Source organism: Galeopterus variegatus, unplaced genomic scaffold (assembly GCF_000696425.1).
Source record: "Galeopterus variegatus unplaced genomic scaffold, G_variegatus-3.0.2 Scaffold3453, whole genome shotgun sequence".
Taxonomy (NCBI): Eukaryota; Metazoa; Chordata; class Mammalia; order Dermoptera; family Cynocephalidae; genus Galeopterus; species Galeopterus variegatus.
In genome coordinates this window covers 97,383-116,488 of record NW_007729564.1, presented here as the reverse complement: position 1 = coordinate 116,488, position 19,106 = coordinate 97,383, and the positions used below count along the sequence as shown (strand labels likewise).

Here is a 19,106-nt window from a genome sequence, read left to right as displayed (position 1 = left end):
TTCCCCGTGCTGGGGCCTCCCCTGGTCCCCAGGCTACAGAACTTCACCTTGGATTGACCTTGCTTCCCTCCCACCCTGCCCCCACCTCTGGCAGTCGCTGGCAGGAAGTCCTGCTGATTAGGGCCCTAATCACTGGCTGAGACTCCCAGAAACAGCAGAGCTGGTTGAGCAGAGAAGGGCCGCCAAGCCAGGAAGGAGGGGCTGGCATGGGGAGAAGTCTACACCCAGAGACACAGCTGGGGTGTTGGTCTGTGATTGGGGGTGGAAGAGAAGGGTCCCCCCAGGAGTCGGCCCCTTGGGTCAGGGGCAGTGTCCATGTATCCACTGTGGGGACTGCGTGGCAGTGGCTGAGTCTGGCGGAGATCATGGAGCTGCCGGATTGTTCACTTTGAACGCCTTTTAGGGCATCCACCCTGTGCCAGGCAAGGTGCCAGGTATGGGGCTAGAAAGGCCAGGGAGACACGGTCTAGTGGCAGGCAAAGGGGAGTAGAGAGTGTTTCTGCAAAATGCAGAGGGAATGTCAAGGAGGAAGCAGTTCACATGAGCTGGTGGAGCAGAGAAAGCTTCAGACAAGTGCCATTTGAAATGAGTTTTGAGGGCTGAGAAGGAGCTTTGCAGGGATGGGGGAAAGGGGCAAAGACTTCTCCAGGCAGAGAGGAAGGCATGCACAGAGGTACAGTGCTATGCAAGTAAGACAGATAAAATAGTGGCTCCAGCCCTGTGCTAGAGCCGGACGAGCTTGGGTGTCCTTTCCAGCTCTGCTGCTTACTACTTGTGCGACGTTGGTCTGATCCTTAGTGTCTGCATCTGTAAAATGGGGTTGATATTCCAAACTTGTAGTGCTCTGGTGGGGATGAAATGAGATGCTATTTGTAAAGCTCTCAGCTCAGTGCGTGGCACAGAGCAGTCACAATAAATGGTGGCTTAAAAATGATGTGTGTGGAAAAGAGTGGCTTTGGGGACAGCCTGGATGTGTTGCTTGGGGCCTGCGTACGGGGGATTTTCTGGGCCATGTTAAAGAGGAGAGCAGCAGAGCATTTTAACCTAGGAGAAACACGATGAAATGGTGGTTTAGGAAGGGGACTTGGACAGTTGTGAAGGCTGTACTGGGCAGGGGAAGCCTGGGGATAGGCCACAAGCCAGGACCTGGGTCCCTGTAATCCTGTGTTCAAATTCCTGAGCACTGGGGCTGGGAAATCCTCTTCCAAGGCACTTCATCTCTTTGGGCTTCATTCCCATGGGCTGTCCTCCCCTCCTGGATTGGGAGGCCAAGGAGGCACTGAAATCTCCTTCCTGGGAGATCTTTCAGGCTAAGAGAGAGCCCTCCTTGGCAAGACTTCACATGCAAGACTGGGATGGATGGACTGCAGCAGGCGGGAGTGAGGGTAGACTACAAACAGCTCCTATTTCTAAGGCACCAAGAGGCTCCTTTGGGGGCATCTTTTACCATCTGGCCTGGCACACAGTAGGCCCTCACCATTTGTTGAATGAATTAATGAACACCAGTGTCCCTTAGTCAGGGTGGACAGAGCCAGTGGTGCCCAGCCTGACTGCGAGTGGCCTGGTGAGTGTGAGGATAGGGTCTGCCTGTCCAGAGCCAGGAGAAATGCTGAGGGTCTCAAAGGTCAGAAGCCCAGCATGTCGTGGGTGCTCAGTGACTGTGTGTTGATGAAGGAGCAGGAATTTCAGGAGCTTTTACCTCCTGGAGCAAGGACCTATCACGAGGCAGGGTGGCGTGGGGTCAAGATCACAGACTCTGCAGCCACAGTGTCTGGGATTGAATCTCGACCCCACCTCTTGCAGGCTGTGTAACCATGGACAACTCACTTAACTTGCCAGTACACCCCTTTACTCATCTGTAAAATGTGGGGCCAGGGCAGGGGCTTCTTGGCCGGGATGAGTGCAGCTGCCAAGAGGGGACTGAGAAAATGCAAAAGACAGAAGAGGCTCCTCTGGAGGCTCAGGAGAAATTCATCAGTGGCTCAGGAGCTGCCTCCTCCGCCACACATGTGGCTACCTCTGCCATGGCCAGCAGAGACAGACTGAGCCAAGCTGAACTGAGCGTGGGAGCAGAGGCAGTGGCCAGGACTGGATTCCAGGCTGGAGCCCTGGGAGAGCAGGGGGTGAGCCAGGGTGAGGGGTGGGGGTGAAGGAGGAGAGGTGAGCAGAGCGGAGGCCAGGACTCTCCCAAGTCCCCAGCTGGGACCCCAGGAATTCCTCCCATCATGTCCTGCCAGAGGGCCTGGCCTTTTAACTCCAGAGCCTTGGGAGGTCCTGTGGTCCATCTCCCTGCCTCCTGGGCAGACTGTTCTGAGTCTGCAGCTGGGAGGCTGATGCCTCTTCACTGTTAGAAAGTGATTCCTCCCCAGTTACCACTGCCTGGCTGTGGCTCCGTCCCTCCCTCTTCATCTTGCCTTCAGATCTTCCATTGCCAGAGTTGCGGGATAAGCAGCTGCTTGCAACAGGAGGGAGTGAGAGCAAACTTCAGGGGCCTGCCCACCTTGGAGCAGGGGGAGGGGTGCATGTAGTGCAGTGGAAGGGTTGGTGGCTGGGGAGTCAGGTGGCCTGCTAGACTCCCTTTGGCACTGTGTGACTTTGTGCAAATTACTGCCACTTTCTGGGCTTTAGTGTCCTCATTTGTGAAACGAAAGGTTGAAATCTGGAGAATTCTCTCTTTCCAGCAGTGCTGAAAATTTGCAAGTCCGTGGATCTTTCTGAACAGAGAGCTGTCCAGCGTGGAGGTGGGGACCTGTAGGATCTTCTGGCATCTGCTGGGACACCAGCTGAGAGGCTGGGAAGGTCCTTTCCAGCTCTGGGATTGGAAAGTTATTTGCCCAGTGACCACTCCTCCAGGCAGCTTGGTTTCTTGGAACTGAGCAGAGGACAACAGCTGTCAAGGTTGAGCTGGCCAGAATCTCCCGTCCCCGTCCCAGTGACTCAGCTGGGGATGCGCTGGCGGGATTGGAGCTAGCGAAGTGAGAGAGGGAACCAGGCAGATCTGCTGGCGCCCCTTTGGCCACCCTCAGGGAGCAGAGTAGGAGGAAGTGATACACTAGGGGGTGGGGGTGCAGAGGCAAAGTGAGTAACAGTGTGAGTAATGGCTCAGTGTCTCTGCTGGGCAGGTGGCTCCTAGACTATGCAGAGCTGTCTGGGGCTCTGGAAACTCATTGGAGGCCCAGCCACTGAGTTACAGCAGTCTGAGCTCCCTGTCTTATCCTCCTTGGGCTGGGGGTCCAGGCAGGCAGGGGCCCATTGGCCATGCCCCATCCCTTTGGTCTCTCTGTGCCCCTCTGCATTAGTCCCATGCACCATCTGTGCCTTCCCGCGCTGTAGGCCCCATAGCTGCTCTGTGCTGTCTTCTGGGCATCCAGATGACTTGGCTTGCCTGAGGAGTGTAGAATTTGTACTCTGGCTCTCCTGGGTTTGAGTCTCAGCTCAAGCACTCATGGCTGTGGGAACTTGGCCAACTCATTCTCCTCTCTAAGTTTTGGTGGCCTCATATGGAAAAAGGGGTATTGCTTGTTGTACCTATTGTGAAAGGATTAAATGGGATGAAATGTCTGAAGTATATGTACATTGTATGTGTTCAAAGAATATGGTTGTCCCATAAGCTCTAAACTCTGTTTTGCCTTTCCTCACCATCTCCGCCTGTAAAATTCCTGCCGTCCATGCTTCCATCTGTAATTTTCAGATTGTTTATCCTCTTATCAGCTCCGCCCTGTATGTGCACCTGCCCGTCCATTTCTGACACCTCCTACCCAGCTTTCATCACTGTGCCTTATCCCTTCACCTGCTCTTCCTGAATGATAGTCAGGGCTCAGATGGGAATTTTGCCGCTCACCCAGGCTGCAGTGGGTGGCTCGGCTCCTGTGTGCACTTTGAATGGGGCTCAGAGATCTGGGTGTGCTTCAGGGACCCGGCTGCTCTCATACTTCCCACCTCTGCTGGCTCCTGCTCTCCCCTCCCCCAGTCCACACACACCAACTTGACTTGTTTCCCCTCTGGCTTCCTGAAATCAGCTGTGCTCAGGGCCACCAGACTGCCCATGTCAGTGAGTGTGTTCCTGTCCGTGTGGCTCTGTTGGTGGCGGGTGTGTGTGTGTGTGCAGAGCACCAGGGAGTGACTTTGCATCTGAGTCTGGTGTGTGTGCTGTGTGTGCCTGGGGGTGTTCTGAGCTGTATGTATACATGGCTGCAGTGTCTCTAGGTCACCGGGTCTCTACATGATGTGAGCTTTCTCTTCTGTCTACTTAAAATTTGCCTGTGTTTTCCAAGTCGGAGAGAGTCAGGTCTTCCGCTGCCTCTCCTTGAACCCCCCTTTCCCTCCAGATCTGGTTTCAGATGCGTGCAGTGCATCTTGGAGGTCCTCCTGGGAAACAAGGAAACATTGCAGGGAGGTGGATATGCGTCAGATGCAGCTGAACAATGCTGGTGACAGCCAGGCCTCCTCTGGCCTTCGGTGCTGGCCTGGCTTCAAGTCTGCTGTCGGCTAATTGGGAGTGAGAGGGGGCTTCCTGAGACTTGGCCACAGATGGATTCAAAGAGCAACAGGGAGCTGGGCTGCTCTGCCCGTGGGACCTTCAGCTTCCGGGGGCTCCTGGAGCGGCCTCATCCATCAGAGCAGATGGGGTTCCAGAACACCAGCCTTTGATATGAACTAATTGTGCAGAGCTTTGAATCTTCTGTCATTGCCATCTGTGGGCTGCGAGTTTTCTATGTGTGTGGATTTTCAGAGAACTGGCGCTTGTGCCATAGAAGAGTGGAAAGTTTAGAAAAAAAGGTGGAATATCTTGAGTTGTATAGTGTTCCAAGCTCTGTTCAACTTAGAGTAGATGAAATTTAAGAAATTATCTCCTTCCTCTCTTCTGTCATTGTTTCTTAGTTTCTTCTTCTGTAAAATGCGTGTAAGAACAGAACCTACTTCACAGGGTTGGGGTGAGGATTAAGTGAGCTGAGATGCAGAAAATGCTGAGATTTGAGCCTGGCACATAGTAAGCACTGTGCAATTTACTGCTCTGTAAATGTAGACGCTGAGGCATAGAGAGATGCAGTAATTGTGTCTGGGCTAAAATAGAAAGGAACCAACATTTACAAAACGTGTTCTGTGTTACAGACATTTTTACTGCTGTTGTCTCAGTTGACTTTATTTAATACTACCAATTACTTTGTGAAGTAGGTCTTCTTACCCCCATTTTAAAGGTGAGGAAACTGAGACTCAAGGAGGTTAAAAAAGGTCTCCTTAGCCAGTCTGTGCCAAAACTGGTACATACAGCTTTCAGCTTATGATGGTTTGACTTAATGATTTTTCAACTTCACCATGGTGCAAAAGTGATCCACGTTCAGTAGAAACCATGCTCAGCTTACCAATACGATCCTTCTGTTTTTTGCTTTCAGTACAGTATTCAATAAATTACATAAGATATTCAACATTGTATTATAAAATAGTCCTTGTGTTGTATGATTTCGCCCAACAGTAGGCTAATGTTAAGTGTTCTGAGCATGTTTAAGGTAAGCTGGGCTAAGTGATAATGTTCAGGAGGTTAGGTGTATTAAATACATTTTCGACTGATGACATTTTCAACTTACTATGGGTTTATTGGGGTGTAACCCCATTGTAAGTTGAGGAGCATCTGTATTTGAGCCCATGCCTGACTCCTGGTCCAGTGCTTTTTCTGTTTCTCCTCTTGCCCTTTAGTTGGAAACTCATGGCCTTGTGGTGAGTTCAGGAATTTGAAGTGAAGATCCACAAACAGAAGTTGTTGTGATCTCAGAACTGAACCTGTTCCCAGCTACTGGGTATTGGTTAAGTTCAAAGTTGTCTGGAGTCAGGTGATGAGACAAAATGACCCTTTTTCGGGGTGGGGGTGGGGGTGGTCCAGGGAACATAAAGGCCATAAATAGGCTTTGAGGATATAGAATTTCTTCCTGAGTAATATGTGGTTGGGTTTGCTTTTCACCCTGTTCTTTCTTTTGGCAAACCTTAAATTCTTAAAAACAGAGATAGGTATATATCAGGAAGGACTTCCTTCAGGCTTATGGGGCCCGAAGAATCAACAAAAATTCAAGGCATTTCTTCAGATCTGAGATGTCTTCTTTCTCATTTTAATGTTTCTGGAATTGGAATATACCTTATGACAATTTAGATAGTATTTTTCCCTCTCAAAAGCTGTTCTCTAATTGACAGCGCCCCATACAATCAATGGCATCATGGAAATTAGGAAACAGGGCAGTAAACACCTGCAGTTTGCAAGAAACCATAAAGGCATAGAAGGGAGAGAGGTCTGTAAGCTGTTGTCCTGGCTGGCAAGCAGACGGTGGCCTAGTTTAAGAAGGCAAGGGGCTGATGTCTGTGCTGATCTCTGATATCTCTGTGGGTCTGATTGTGTCCTCAGCCTCAGAATTCTCTATTTTGGGCCTGGCTCAACCCCATCCTCTCCCTCCACCACCCTTTCCCCCAGTCTACTCTAATAGGTCCCAGTGGTGGCTGGCATGGTCCTCAGTGGTTCCTGAGACCTTTGGCTCTTTGCGTTTTCCCATTGCTCTTAGATTTTTTCCCATGCATCCTTCCTGCCTTAGTGTTCCAGCACAGCTTAGGGTCAAAGACTTTTGTCCCTGTCTCATCTAGGGACAGAAACCCTCGGTGAGGGAGTGAGGGGGTGGGGCGGGCAGCTTCCCACTGGGTGTAATTTCTGGAAAAACAGATGGAAATAATAGTCCTCTTCATACCTCTATTATAGCAGTTACTGGGCTGTTTTATAATTCTCTGTTTACATGCCTGTCTCCTCCACTGGGCCACAGTTTCCCTCCCAGGCAGGGGCCATTCCCATTCATCTGTCTCCCTCGCTGGGAGCCTGGCACCGAGGGGGGCGCGCTGTCAGTATTGTTGAGTGAATGCGTGGTCTTGCTTCCCGTGCCTGTCACCTCCTCCCGGCCCCGGTTCTACCAGAACCGTGACCACAGACCACAGGCCTTTTCTTGACCACTTCTTCTAGGAACTTCCTAGAAGCTCTGTGCTCTGTGCTGCAGGCCAGGCCACCCAGCCCGCTACTTGAGAACAAACGGCCCTTCTCCAGGCCAGGGAGAAGGGGTGGGGCTTTTCCTGCTCTCTGGATCTCAGGAGAAAGCAGCTCTGAAGCCTGCATTCCAAACTGCCTGTTCAGCACCTCCGTGTTATGATAGAGGCCCAGCTTCCCTGAGTCCTCCAGGCTGGGCGCCCTAGCAGTGTCTGACTTCCCAACTCCCCTGCTCCTCCATCTTTCTACGTGCCCTTGAAGCACCCCCTCAACCTCTCTTCTCGGCTCCCTACCCCTGCTCAGGCCACTCCAGGGCCCTGGACATTTGCCTCTGGGCCATGCTCAGCATGACGTAAGTTGCCCTTCTGACCTGCTTTCTCCATTTTGCCATGTGCACCCCGGGCCCAGCCAGGTTTCCTCTCTTTCCTCCTACCCCTGGCATCTCCCCCTCCACTCTCAGCTCAGAGGCTGTGCCCTCCATGAAACTCCTCCTGTGGCCCCCAACTGGGCAAGGTGGTATGGGCCTGGCAGAGCCAAGGCTTTGGGCACTACCAGAGTGGAACTCTGGTTCCGTTTCCATCATTTACTGGTTGTGTGACCTTAGGCTGACCTCTCAGTGCCCCATTCCCCCATCTGTTAAATGGGCGAATAACCCCAAGGTCAGAGCATACAGCGTGGAATAAAGGCAGACCTCAGTATGGTTTTCTCTGGTTGCAGCAAGGGCTTTGCGGTGGAGAGGTGAGAAATGGGACTGGAGAGGGAAACTCAGCCAGGTCCTGAAGGGCCGTGCAGCCATATTAGGGCATTTGGACTTTATCCCATGGAGCTGGGAGCTGTGCAAGGACTTTAGGCAGAGGAGTGACATGCCTGGATGTGCATTTTAGGAACAGGTTTTGGTGGGAACAACTTTGGGTAGCTTGGGGTGGGGAATGGGGTAGTCATCACTGAGCAGGGAGCCCAGGAGGTGGCGAATGTGGGCAAGACTGAGAGCCTGGGATGCTGAGCAGGGTAAAGGCCTGGGCCCAGCCATGCCCTCTGCCCCTGCCGGTACTTCCCTGTGTCCCTGCCTGTCCTGCCTTTGTTTTCTGGCCATGGCTCTGCCCCTCTTAATGCCCCCTGGATCACTCTCTTGTGCTTCTGGGGCCTGGCATGCAGTGGGCACTCAGTGAAGGCTTGCTGAGCCCAGCTCCTCTGATGCTCCTGCTGTCCGGTGTCTGCTCATGACCAATCTCACCTCTGTGTGCAGCCTCACCTCTCCCAGCCTCACTGATTTTGGGTGTTGGTGAGTGTGGCCCCTGAGCTGGGCCCTGGGGTGTCAACTTGGGCCCCCTGGGAGGCAACTCTTCAGAGAAGGTGCTCTGCGACCAGCCGAGCATGCCGGGCGGGCCCACTGTGTGCCATCTTCCAGGAAGCCCTAAAGGGGACTCGTGTCAGTGGGCAGAAGGCCCACGGCCCCACAGCTTGGCCCGCCCACCCCTACCCCTTTGCTATGGTGAGGACCTTTGGCTGAGGCTGCTCTGAGCTCCATCCACATTCCTCAGGCACACCCTGCTCTCCCCTTCCTCATCCAGGTTGATCGTGCTGTGGCCCTTGCGTTGGGCTGCACAGGTTGGAGCTGCTCTGTGGGTGGGTGCAGTGTTTGCTAAAGGGCAACTTCCCAGTCTGGAGGGCCCATCTTGAGTGTGTTGCAAGACCTAGGGCCTGGCAGTAGCTGGGGCAGCCAGTGAGTGGGGCCTGAGAAGAGGATCCTGAGACAAGAGGAGGAATTGGGGAAAAGCGGAGGACTGCTGGAGCTTTGGGGGCAGGTTGATTGGGTCAGTGGTCTAAGAGGAATGTGACTCAAGAAGATTTGGAGGAGGGGGTGGGTGCTGAGGCCCTAGGGACAGTGATCTGAGTTAGCCCTCTGAGACTCCCCTGTGTCCTGGCTGCCCCAGGTTCTGAGTTCCAGCCTGTGCTGGGTTTGGGGAAAGGGCCAGGCCCTCTCCCTGTCTCCACTGGCCCCCTTACTCTGGAGGGGGACTCAGGGCTGGGAAATGCCCCCCCTGGCTCAAGGTGTCCCTGGGAACAGGCCCCTTCTTGCCTCCAGGAACGCGTTGCACTTTCTTCCCTGGTCTTAGCAGAGCTCTATATAAGGGAAGGAAACAGCTGAGTAGGTCGGGGAGCCTGGAGAGGCTGGAGCAAGCCCTGCTGAGGACTAGCAGCCTGGCAGAGGGCACAGGCCTGGGAAGGAGATGGAGCCAGGGCATGACCACCTCCTTTCCAGGACATCCCTGTCTAGGGGCTGAGGCTCAGCCTGGGAGGCTGGGATCTCCAAGCTGTGCTAGGGTCCTTTGAGGCAGCCTCGTCCTGGTCCCCATGCCCTACCCCCACGGCCTCAGCATTTTTGTAGCTCTCTATTGGTTGAGCATCTCCAGGTCCTGGAGGACACGTGCCCCACACCTGGCTTCCAGGGCAACAGCTGGCCCACCTGGTGGTGCTTTCCAGCCTACACTTGCGGGGCTCACAGGAGCTGGCTGGGCCTTCTTGATAGGGCTCAGTGGACTAACGATCTGAACGCTGAGGAGCTGGGCTGTCCACAGATGAGGGGTCATCTGTGTTTCCTCAGTCACAGGCGTGGAGACTGGGCCCTCTGGGATCATTGTCTGGGTTATTCTTGACCCCTCTGGTGTTGCCTCAATGGCCAGGGCTCAGAAGCTGGCTGCCTCCTGGTCACAAAAGGGTAAACAGTGGGCAGAGCATTGGGCATGCTGGATCCGCTCTGGGAGTGGGGGTTGGTGCCCTCTCATGCTCTGGGTTGGGGAAGAGAAGCAGAGGCTGGGGGTGGGGGTCTGTGCAAATGTGTTTTGTTGGCCCCTTGTCCCCCAGCTTCAGGGCTCCTCTTCTCCCGCTCCTTTCTCCTTCCCCTCATTGTTATCAGTATTGTTACTGCACATCCCCCGCTTGCCTTAAGCTCCCACCCTGCACCTCCCCCTGGACTCTACTCTAAGAACTCTCTATCTGGAGCAGAGCTTCAGCCTGGTCCCTCTCTTACTCAGGTGTGTTCAGTGGCTCCCCAATGCTAGTAGCTAAAGGTCTTAACTCCTTCACTAGACATTCAAAGTACTCTTTCCAGCTGATCAACCTGGGGCAAGCATCATGACCTCTTGGAGCCTCTGTTTCTTCGTTTGTGAAATGGAAGCAGTCTTGCTGACTGTAGGATTGGAGGGTCTCCGAGAGATCAGGCATATGACAGGATTAGCCTCAGTGCCAGAGGCGTGTAGTAGGTGCTCCACAAACGGCAGTGACTTTTACCACAGGTGGCCACAGGTGCCTCCCTTCCTCAGGCCTTGAGTTGCTTTCATTCTTTCAATGGGTATTTCGTGTGCACCTGCTGTGTATTGGGACCAGTGGGATGAGCAAGATGTGCTTCCTGCCCTCACGGCACTTGTTTCATAGAGGAAAAGCCGGTTATGGACAAGGAAATGCACACCTATAGTTAAACATTGTAATTAGGTCCGTGAAGAAAGAGATGTGGGTGCAGGAGAGACAATATCAGGTGTGTGTAACTCAAGGAAGTCGTGGAGGGCATCTCTGGGGTGGTGGCATTTAAGCCAAAGTCAGAAGGACAGGAAGAACACAGCCATGCAGACAGCTGGAGGAGGTGCATTCCAGGCAAGGGAACAGCATATGCAAAGGCCCTGAGGAAGAACAGAGTCAGGCATTAGAAGGACCGAGAGGAGCCTACACCTTATGTGTGGCTTTGGGTCCTGGACAAGGACAAGAGGTATGGGCACAGAATGAAGGTTGAGAGGACAGCAGGGACCAGGGCATACAGGGAGATCCCCACCTGGGCTGGCTACTGTCTTGTCTTAGGGGGTGTCTCCACAGGTGTGTTCTGTTGTTGGCATTGTGCCCAGGGTCCTTTGAAAATGAGAAAATCTCAGTGGGTGGGGTTGCTGATGAATGCCAGGCATTGGCTCTGGTCTGGGCTGCTAACACTGTCACCTCCCAGCTGCACTCCCAGGTCCCCACCTTGCAACTTCTGGGGCCAGACTGCTCTGCTGCCATGCTGGGCAAATCGTTAGCCTTTCTGTGCCTTAGTTTCTTCATCTGTGAATGGGGGAGCAAAAGGCTTAGTATAGTAATTAAGCTGAGTACAGACACACAGCACAGTTCATGAGCAGTCTGTTGTCATTTCCAGTGGCTTTCTGGAAAGGAGTGTTTGCAGGAGAGTCAGTGCAGCATCAAGGGCAAGAGCATGTCTCTGGAGCCAGACTGCTGGGTTTGTATCCCGCCTCCTGCTGGCGAACTATTCACCTCTGTGCCTCAGTCTCCTCATCCACAAGATGGGGATAATAATTATAGTGCTCAGGACTGTTGTGAGAATTAAATGAGTTAATTTACACTAAGTGCTAAGAACAGTGCCTGGCAGAGAACAAGTGCAATGGGAGTATTTGCTGCTGCTGTTGTGACTTTTATTATTATGTTATTCAGAGTGGAAAGATTGAGCAGAAAGCCCTCTCTGCCTGCAGTGTCTAGATGGGTCATTTAAGGTATGCCAGGGGATGGAGGCTCACCTCAGGCTGCCTTCCTGGGTCTGAGCCTAGAACCCTGTGCTGCCAGCCCTCGGAGGTGAATGGGTGACAGAGCTGGCACTGAGAGCCCCTGCAGACCCCTCAGAGCATGCCCTTCCTAGCTTGGGTCCCCAAGAGACAATGGGGGTGGCCCCTGTGGACACCAGGAGTGTAGGGCCATAGGGCACGGGCCACAGGGTGGCAGGAGGCCCTGGCTCTCCCTGGCACATTCCAGGCTCCTGAGAAGGTGGCCAGGGGCCAGGGGGCTGGAGGGAAGGAGACAGCCTTTTAAGGAAACATTTTTCCGCTTAGAAAAAGAGAGAGAGACACAAACACTGAAAGGCACAACAAAGCTAATGGCCGGCTGGCCGGGTGGCCTGGAACGCACAGCCGGGGGTGGAGGATGGAGGAGCCAGTGGGGACAGCAGGTTGCGAGGGGCACCCAGGCAGCAGGCCTTCTGGCCAGGGCTCAGCCACTCCACTGCCTTAGGGTAGATTTGGGAGAGAGACCCTCCCACTTGTTCAGAGAATACCTGTCCACTCTGCCTCTGCCTCAGAGAGCATCCGTAATGCCCCCTCACTTCCCCAGTCCCCAGTCCCTAATAGAGACTAGAAGCCTGCCTCCTGGAACGGAGGGGGCTGATGCAGTCTGGGGGCTGTGGCAGTAGCAGCCAGCATCCCCTCTTCTCACAGCTTGGTCTCTCACTCAAGTCCCTGCTCACCCCAGCAAGGGTGCTGTCCTGTGGCTTGTACCCACTTCCACCTGGGGCCTAGCTCGTGACGTTGAAGCCTCACAGGCCCCAGAGTGGGGTTTGGGGCTGTGCCTGGCAGGGACAGCTGTGTCCTCTGCCTAAAATCTTGTCTGGTGGGCAGGGCAGGCAGGGAGCCCTGCAGGCCACGGCTGGCTCTGGGGACCTTCCCTCCCCTCCCATCTGTTCCCCCAGCACCCTCCACTCCACCCCTCAACCCTCTCCCCCCAGAAGCCTCTCCTAGAACAGTTGCTCATAGCCCCGTGCTTATGTGTATCGAAAGCCCTGGACTTCTGGGAGCAGCTCTGTTCCCCTGTGTGTCTTCACTCTCCTGAAAGTAAGGCCATGAGTGACAAGGTCCCTTTCACATCTCATCTTGGGAATCAGACAGCCTGGGTTCAAATCCCAGCCACTTATCAGCTGTGTGACATTGGGCAAGTTGTTTAACCTCTCTGTGCCTCATGCACCTCAACTGGGGATACAGTACCTACATTACTGGATTGTTGAAAGGATTAAATGAGTTAACATGGGTAAAGCATTTATAATAATACCCATCATATAGTAAATATTTAATGTGTTAGATATTGTTTGTTCTTTTTTTTTTTGGCCCCATACAATTCTCCCCACAGTCCTGGAGTAAAGCTGAGTAAAGTGATAAATACTAAGACTCAACTTGGGCCTCCCTGCTGGAGAATGAGGTGGGCAGGGAGCCAGTAGCACAACTGGGTCAAGAACCTGGGGATACTAACCGCCAGCCCCTTCACCCCTCCAGAGTGTGGGCACACCATCACACAGGTGTTGTCCTTGTCTGGGCTGGTGTGTCAAGCCTGGGGCATCCCTAGGGCTCGTGGGACGACAGCACTGGGTCAGGTGGAAGGAGGGTCCCACTGGGGTGGGTGAACAGCCAGCATATGCTGGGGCTGCAGGCTCTCACCAGCACTGCTCCTCTGGGCTGGTGGGTGGGGAGGGGGTGCCCACTGTCTGGGGAGGCAGCTCCCCACTCTTTGGCTATCCATGGCTTGTGCCCTCATGCCCGAGGGAGAGCCTCCCCGTCTGTCTCCTCTGTGGGCCCCTTGCCTAGTGTTCGGGTCGGGAATTGGAGCCAAGGTTGAGGACTGAGCTCCAAGAAAAGCGTGTCCCAGCTAGAAAAAAGGAGCACATTGAGTCTCTGATAAATGCCCCTGCTAATTGTCAGGGTAATGGTTTGGCTGCCAGGCCTGGCCAGGGGAATGTTATCTCAGGGAAGGCAGCAAAGGAGCCCTCCTTCCTTCCCCTCCCCACGCCCCCGCTCCTCCCCCTAGGGAGGAAGATGAGGATGAAACTGATGAGCATAGTAGCTCACAAGTAGAGGGTGCTTGTGCCCTTCAAAGCCTTCCACATTTATTAGCGACGCTGGTGCTTTCTCTGGAAAAACTAGCAGGGGCCCTTTACCAGCCTTTTCCCTGCACGCTCTGGGAAACTTGGCCAGAGCTGGTAGGAGCCTTCTGCAGCCCTGACCGTGGCTGAGATACCTTGGTATTGGGGAGAACAGAGGAGGTGACTCTTCCTTTTCTAGAGGTCTTAATCACAGTTTTTTTTTTTTTCTTTTTTGTCTTTTTTCATGACCAGTTACGGGATCACAACCCTCGGTGTTGCGCCCGCACCACGCTCAACCAGTGAGCGGACCAGTCTCTATATGGGATCCGAACCCTCGACGGGAGCGCCGCCACGCTCCCAAGCGCCGCACTCTACTGAGTGTGCCACTGGGCCGGCCCTTAATCACAGTTTTTAAAAACTTAAAACAAATCTTACCATATTGTTGAAGATTCAGAAAATAAGACAAAGAATAAGAATAAATTCTTACTCTTAGGACTTTAACCTGCTGTTATTAAAACGCTGGTGTATTGGCCTCCAGTCTTTCAGCGTCTGCATATTTTTTACAGAATTTTAATTGGGATGTACATTTCGTTTTTGCCTTCTGCACCCTCCTCCCCATTTTGGGGCATTATTGCCTAAGTGTTTTTCCATATTGCTACATAGTCTTCTGAATTTTCAAACTGGGAGGTCTCCGCGTGTGTGCATAGAGGGAAGGGGTGTCCCACGTGGAGGTGGGGGCCTGGGTGATCTCAGGAGGTCCTGGGTGTCTATGGAGATGAGAGATGCTAACCTGCCCTTTCTCTGCTCCTCCCACAGGTGGCTGCCCCCTGCGTTCCTCCATCCAACCATGAGCTGGTGGTGAGTGACAGCCCCTTCCCTACCCTGCCAGCCCCTCCTCCCCTCTGCTCAGCGCCCCAGCTGTAGCTGTCCTTAGACCCAAGCATGTTGGTAGCCTGGGTATTGGGCAATTAGGTAGGGAGGAGGAGGGTTGATATCCTAGGCTGAAGCTGGTCTGGGAGGAAATGAGTCATGAGGTCCCTTCTGCTGAGATGCAGGGCCTGCTATTTCCAATCTTGAGTCTTGAGTCCTTGGAAAAACCCATAAAAGGGCATCTCATGTGTCTCCAGGCCTGGCCAGGTGCCTGTTGTCCCAGGGCTTAGAGACTCAGGGGATACTGTGGCATTTCCTTCCACCTGCCTGGTCCTGGGTCAGGTCCCTGCCCTTTGGCTGGAGACAGGGGGATGGATGGCATGACCCACGGCTTCCATCTACCTGGGCAGTTTCTCACATCCTGGTGACCTCTGTTCTGCCTCTAAGCTCCTTGGCTTGACTCTGCTTTTCTGCTCTCTCTCCATTTCCCGCACTCCTCTTCCCTCCTGCCCCCACACTGGGCTTTCAGAATAGCCTGGACAGGGGCCTCCCCTGTGGGCTGTGGGGACGGCCCTGCTCCAGACTGATTCCAGCTGTCCTGATTTGGAACATTGGGAGCTCTTCCTCCCTGCCCTCTCACCACCTTCTTACCCTTCAGAGGTTCTCCCGCTCCTTGGCATGCTGCTGGAGGCAGCCAGGGCTCTGGGGACTGCCGGGGAAGGGGTCTGCACACATGTGCATGTGTACGTGCGTGCATGCACGTGTGTGGGGAGGTGTCACGGAGGGGGCGCCATGTGGGCAATATCTGGTTGGCTGGTGCGGAGGTGCTTGGGGTGGTGCTGATGTTGGTGGGAGTCTGGGGGAGGGGCAAGGGTGTCATGGGGGCCTAGGCATTTGTAGGTATACCAAACACCTATGCGGTGGCTTGCTAAGCCCAAACACTGGATGCTCAGTCAGGCCACATAATCTCCTTTTGCTCTAACACCGACTTGTCGTGGGATGATGGGCTGGTCCCATGCTCTTTCTTTCTGGACCTCAGTTTCCCTTTCTGTCAAAGAGAGGCGTTGGACTAGATACTCCAAAGGCTTTCTCAGTGCTGATAGGCATTCCCTTCCTCCCCGTTCAAGGTGGCAATAGAATGAAATAAAGTACACTTGGGTCTCTTAGATCCCTGTGGGCCCAGAGCAGTGTCATTTCTCTCTGCACTTGGGGCCAGGCCCTGCCAGCTGCTTACCTTCTTTGCAGTGGCCACTCCTCTCCGGTCTCATTAGGGTCAGGTCCTTCTGGGCCTCAGTGCTGCCCAGCCATGTTGCTCCAGATGTGGAGTGTTGTTCTCACAGAGCCCAGTCAAGGGTCATCTGACAACAGCAGAGGGTGGGAGGTGGGGGGGCAGAGTGCAGCCTGGCTTGGAACTGCCAATAAGAAATCTCTCTGGGATTGCAGAAAGACACCATGGGAGCCTGAGGATGGTGGGTGGGGAGGGATGAGCATACGTCTCTCATCATTCCAGCTGAACTACCACCTTGTGGCTGAGAACAGAATGTCCTTGGCTGGTTTGGGAGGCTGGGGGTACAGGGTTTAGGGACCACCAGGCAGAGGCCAGATGTCTGGCTGCCAGGAGTCTCATGAGCTTTGTTTATGTGAGGTGGGGTCAGGAGTTGGGACAGAAGGGAATAGGTGGCATTCCAGCTGGAGGATTGCAGTTAGAATCCAGAAGGGACTCTTGCCTGCCCCAGCGAGGCTGTGGAATCATCATGTCTCCGTGATGTGCCCCACCTGTGCCAGAGGATTCTAACCTATAAGGAGGTTGGATCAGCCACCTGGTGGGGGAGTGGCTGTGACACCACCTTGTGCTCCTAGGGGCTCCCCGACCTGAGTTAAAGCCCACTTCCCCAGTGGTAGTTAGGAGTCAGGGAGTTGAGCTACCTACTTCTGGATCCCAGCTCCCCCACTCCCAGGGTGCATGACCCTGAACACATTGCTTGGCCTCTCTGGACCTCAATTTCCCTCTTCAGAATGGGAATATGTGAGATTACCTACCCCATAAGGTTGTCAAAAGAATAAAATGAGCAAATTAATCCATTTAATTAATCTGTATTCAAAATCTTCCAATGACTGCCCACCTTACTTGGAGCAGAAGTCCAGGTCCTTCCATTGGCCTACACAGCCCTACACAACTGGTTTCCTCTCTCACCTCATCTCCTCCTAAAGGCTCATTCCCTTCCTCACTCTGTTGCAGCCACCTGCCTTCCTGCTGGTCCTTAAACATACCAGGCACGATGCTGCCTCAGGGCCTTTGCACCTGCTGTTCCCTCTGCCTGGAGTGCTTTTCCCTCAAATACCAGCAATACTCTTTCCCTCCCCCAGCTCTTTACTCACGTGTCCACATTTCCCCTCCCCCAGCAGCCCTATCTCCTTCCTGGCTTTTGTTGCCCCTCAGCATGCATCACCCTCTGATACACTATGCATTCTGCTTTTTTATCTTGTTTAAGGGGCTTCGCCCACACCAGTGTGCAAACTCCATGAGGACAAGGGATTTTTATCTGTTTTGTTCGTCACTATATTCCCACTGTCTTGCACACAGTAAGTGCTGTATACATGTTTATTGACTGGCTGGAAGAAAGGGATTCAGCCCACTGGCCAGGACAGATTATTAGGGACCGCATCAATGGCGCTGCCATTGCTCATATTCCCTGGCTGGATGACAGGGTTCTGTGGGTGGGGGTCTGCGGGGCGGGGGCGAGGGAGGAACATGCTACCTTCAGCTGCAAGCTCTTTTGCTGTCTCTGGGGAGTGGGAAAGTGGCCCGGGGGAAACCGGGAGAAAGTGTGGCTCCCCCTGAGAGCACTCAGCACCTGTTTCCTCACCGGTGGGTGAGGCAGGCTCTTTGAGCAGGTTCACAGGAGGGAGGAAAGGGAGGGTTTGTATTTTTCCTTCCTTTTCCATTCACTGCCTGCCCTTCAGCCTCTGTCAGGCTGGTCTTTGGCCTCCCTGCCCCCTGCCTGTTCCCTCACACTGCGTGTCCATCTGTCTGTTGTGTTGTCTCCGTGTCTCAGTTTGGCTCCAGCTCTCTCTCTGGCCTTCTCACTGACCCCTCTGGAATTAGAACCCTTCATCTCTGGACATGGAATTTCTGCCCAGTGTCAGGCCCTGCCAGCCAAACACATTTTCCAGCCTGTGCCTGCACAGCTGGGGCAAAGTGGCTTAATCTTCAACCCATGTTTTTGTCTTACTCAACAGATGTTGCCCGAGGCCTTGGGTAGAAGGGTCCTAAGGTCACCGCCCTCCTGTGGGGTCCACAGGTGGGACAGGATGGAGAGGAGTGGCTTGTTTGCCACGGACACTCTTGGTCCTCAGAAAGAGCTGAAGCAGCTTTTCTCAACTTCTGAAATATAAGAGTTGAAGGAGTTTCCTGAGGGTCACAGTCTGTGGAGTGGCCACCAAGGCTGGCTGGACTCTGGGCCCTTGTGTGCACTCAGCCTGGCACCCAGGAGACCTGGGTGGGGGAAGAAATGACGTGAACAAGCCAGTCCCCTTGCAGGGGCTTGAGATGTAGAATGAATCAGGGTCAGATGGGGAGTCTGGAGGGGAGGAGGTGAGTGCAGGAGTGGGACCGTCAGGCTGGTTTCACCCATAACAGTAGTAATAGCAACAGCGAAAAGTTAACTCCTTTATGGAATTTTGTCTCTGTTGAGCTTTATTCTGAAAGCTTTACAAAAATAAACTCATTAATCCTAATAACAGCACAATGAGGGATGTGCAATGATTATCCCCAATGCCACAGATGAGGGAGGAACTGAGGCCAAAGGCCACAGAGCTATTGAAAAGGGGAGAGGGGATTTTCTAACCACTAGTAGCGTCGCATGTCACTGTCACTTGCATAGCACCTGCAGTTTTCAAAGCCCTTTTCATGACAATGGGCCAGTGAGAACCCGCATTGACTTGTGAGGAGCCTGGGCAGGCTCGAGCCCACTCTGGATAGACAGGAGGTCCATACTGTGCAGTGGAGCAAGTATGGTACAGGCTGAGACAAGCCAGGTGGCTTGTCCACGGCCACACAGCTAGCAGTGGCAGGAGCTGGGTCAGGAGTGGGTTCCTGGTCTGCCTTCTCTCCAGGTACCCTTGGTGCTTGCTCCTGATGTAAGTGGCTGATATTGCAGGTGGAGGAATCCTGGGTCCCTCTTTCTAAACAGCCAGCTTCTCTGTCAGCAGGTCTGGACCCTGGAGGGTCTGTCCATCCATCTAACCATCCACCCATCCTGTCAACAAATATGTCTCGAGCATCTACTGCATGCCAGGCTCTGTTTCACATGCGGGGGCTGAGAGGTCCTTATCTGCCAGAGTTGTCAGAACTTCTTGAAGGCAGGTGGGCATGGAAGAGGCCTGGATCCACAGGCTTGAGAAGACTTTAGACACCATCTAGTCCAATCCTGCCATTTTGCAGATAAGGAAACAGGCCCTGAGAAGTTTTTTTTTTTTTTAAGATGACCGGTAAGGGGATCTTAACCCTTGACTTGGTGTTGTCAGCACCACACTCTCCCAAGTGAGTCATGGGCTTTCCTTAGG

The 19,106-nt window shown here is 53.6% G+C and overlaps 1 protein-coding gene across 1 annotated transcript in view; it reads left to right on the top strand.

Annotated features, from left to right (window-relative positions):
• Nucleotides 1-19,106, top strand: part of LOC103600767 (tensin-1-like) — a gene marked incomplete at its 3' end in the record, with an annotated part of 169,094 nt that overhangs the window by 58,476 nt on the left and 91,512 nt on the right. The window contains exon 4 of the mRNA XM_008585101.1: nucleotides 14,487-14,528. Within this exon, the coding sequence (XP_008583323.1) occupies nucleotides 14,487-14,528 (42 nt within the window). The remainder of the gene's footprint in view (nucleotides 1-14,486; nucleotides 14,529-19,106) is intronic.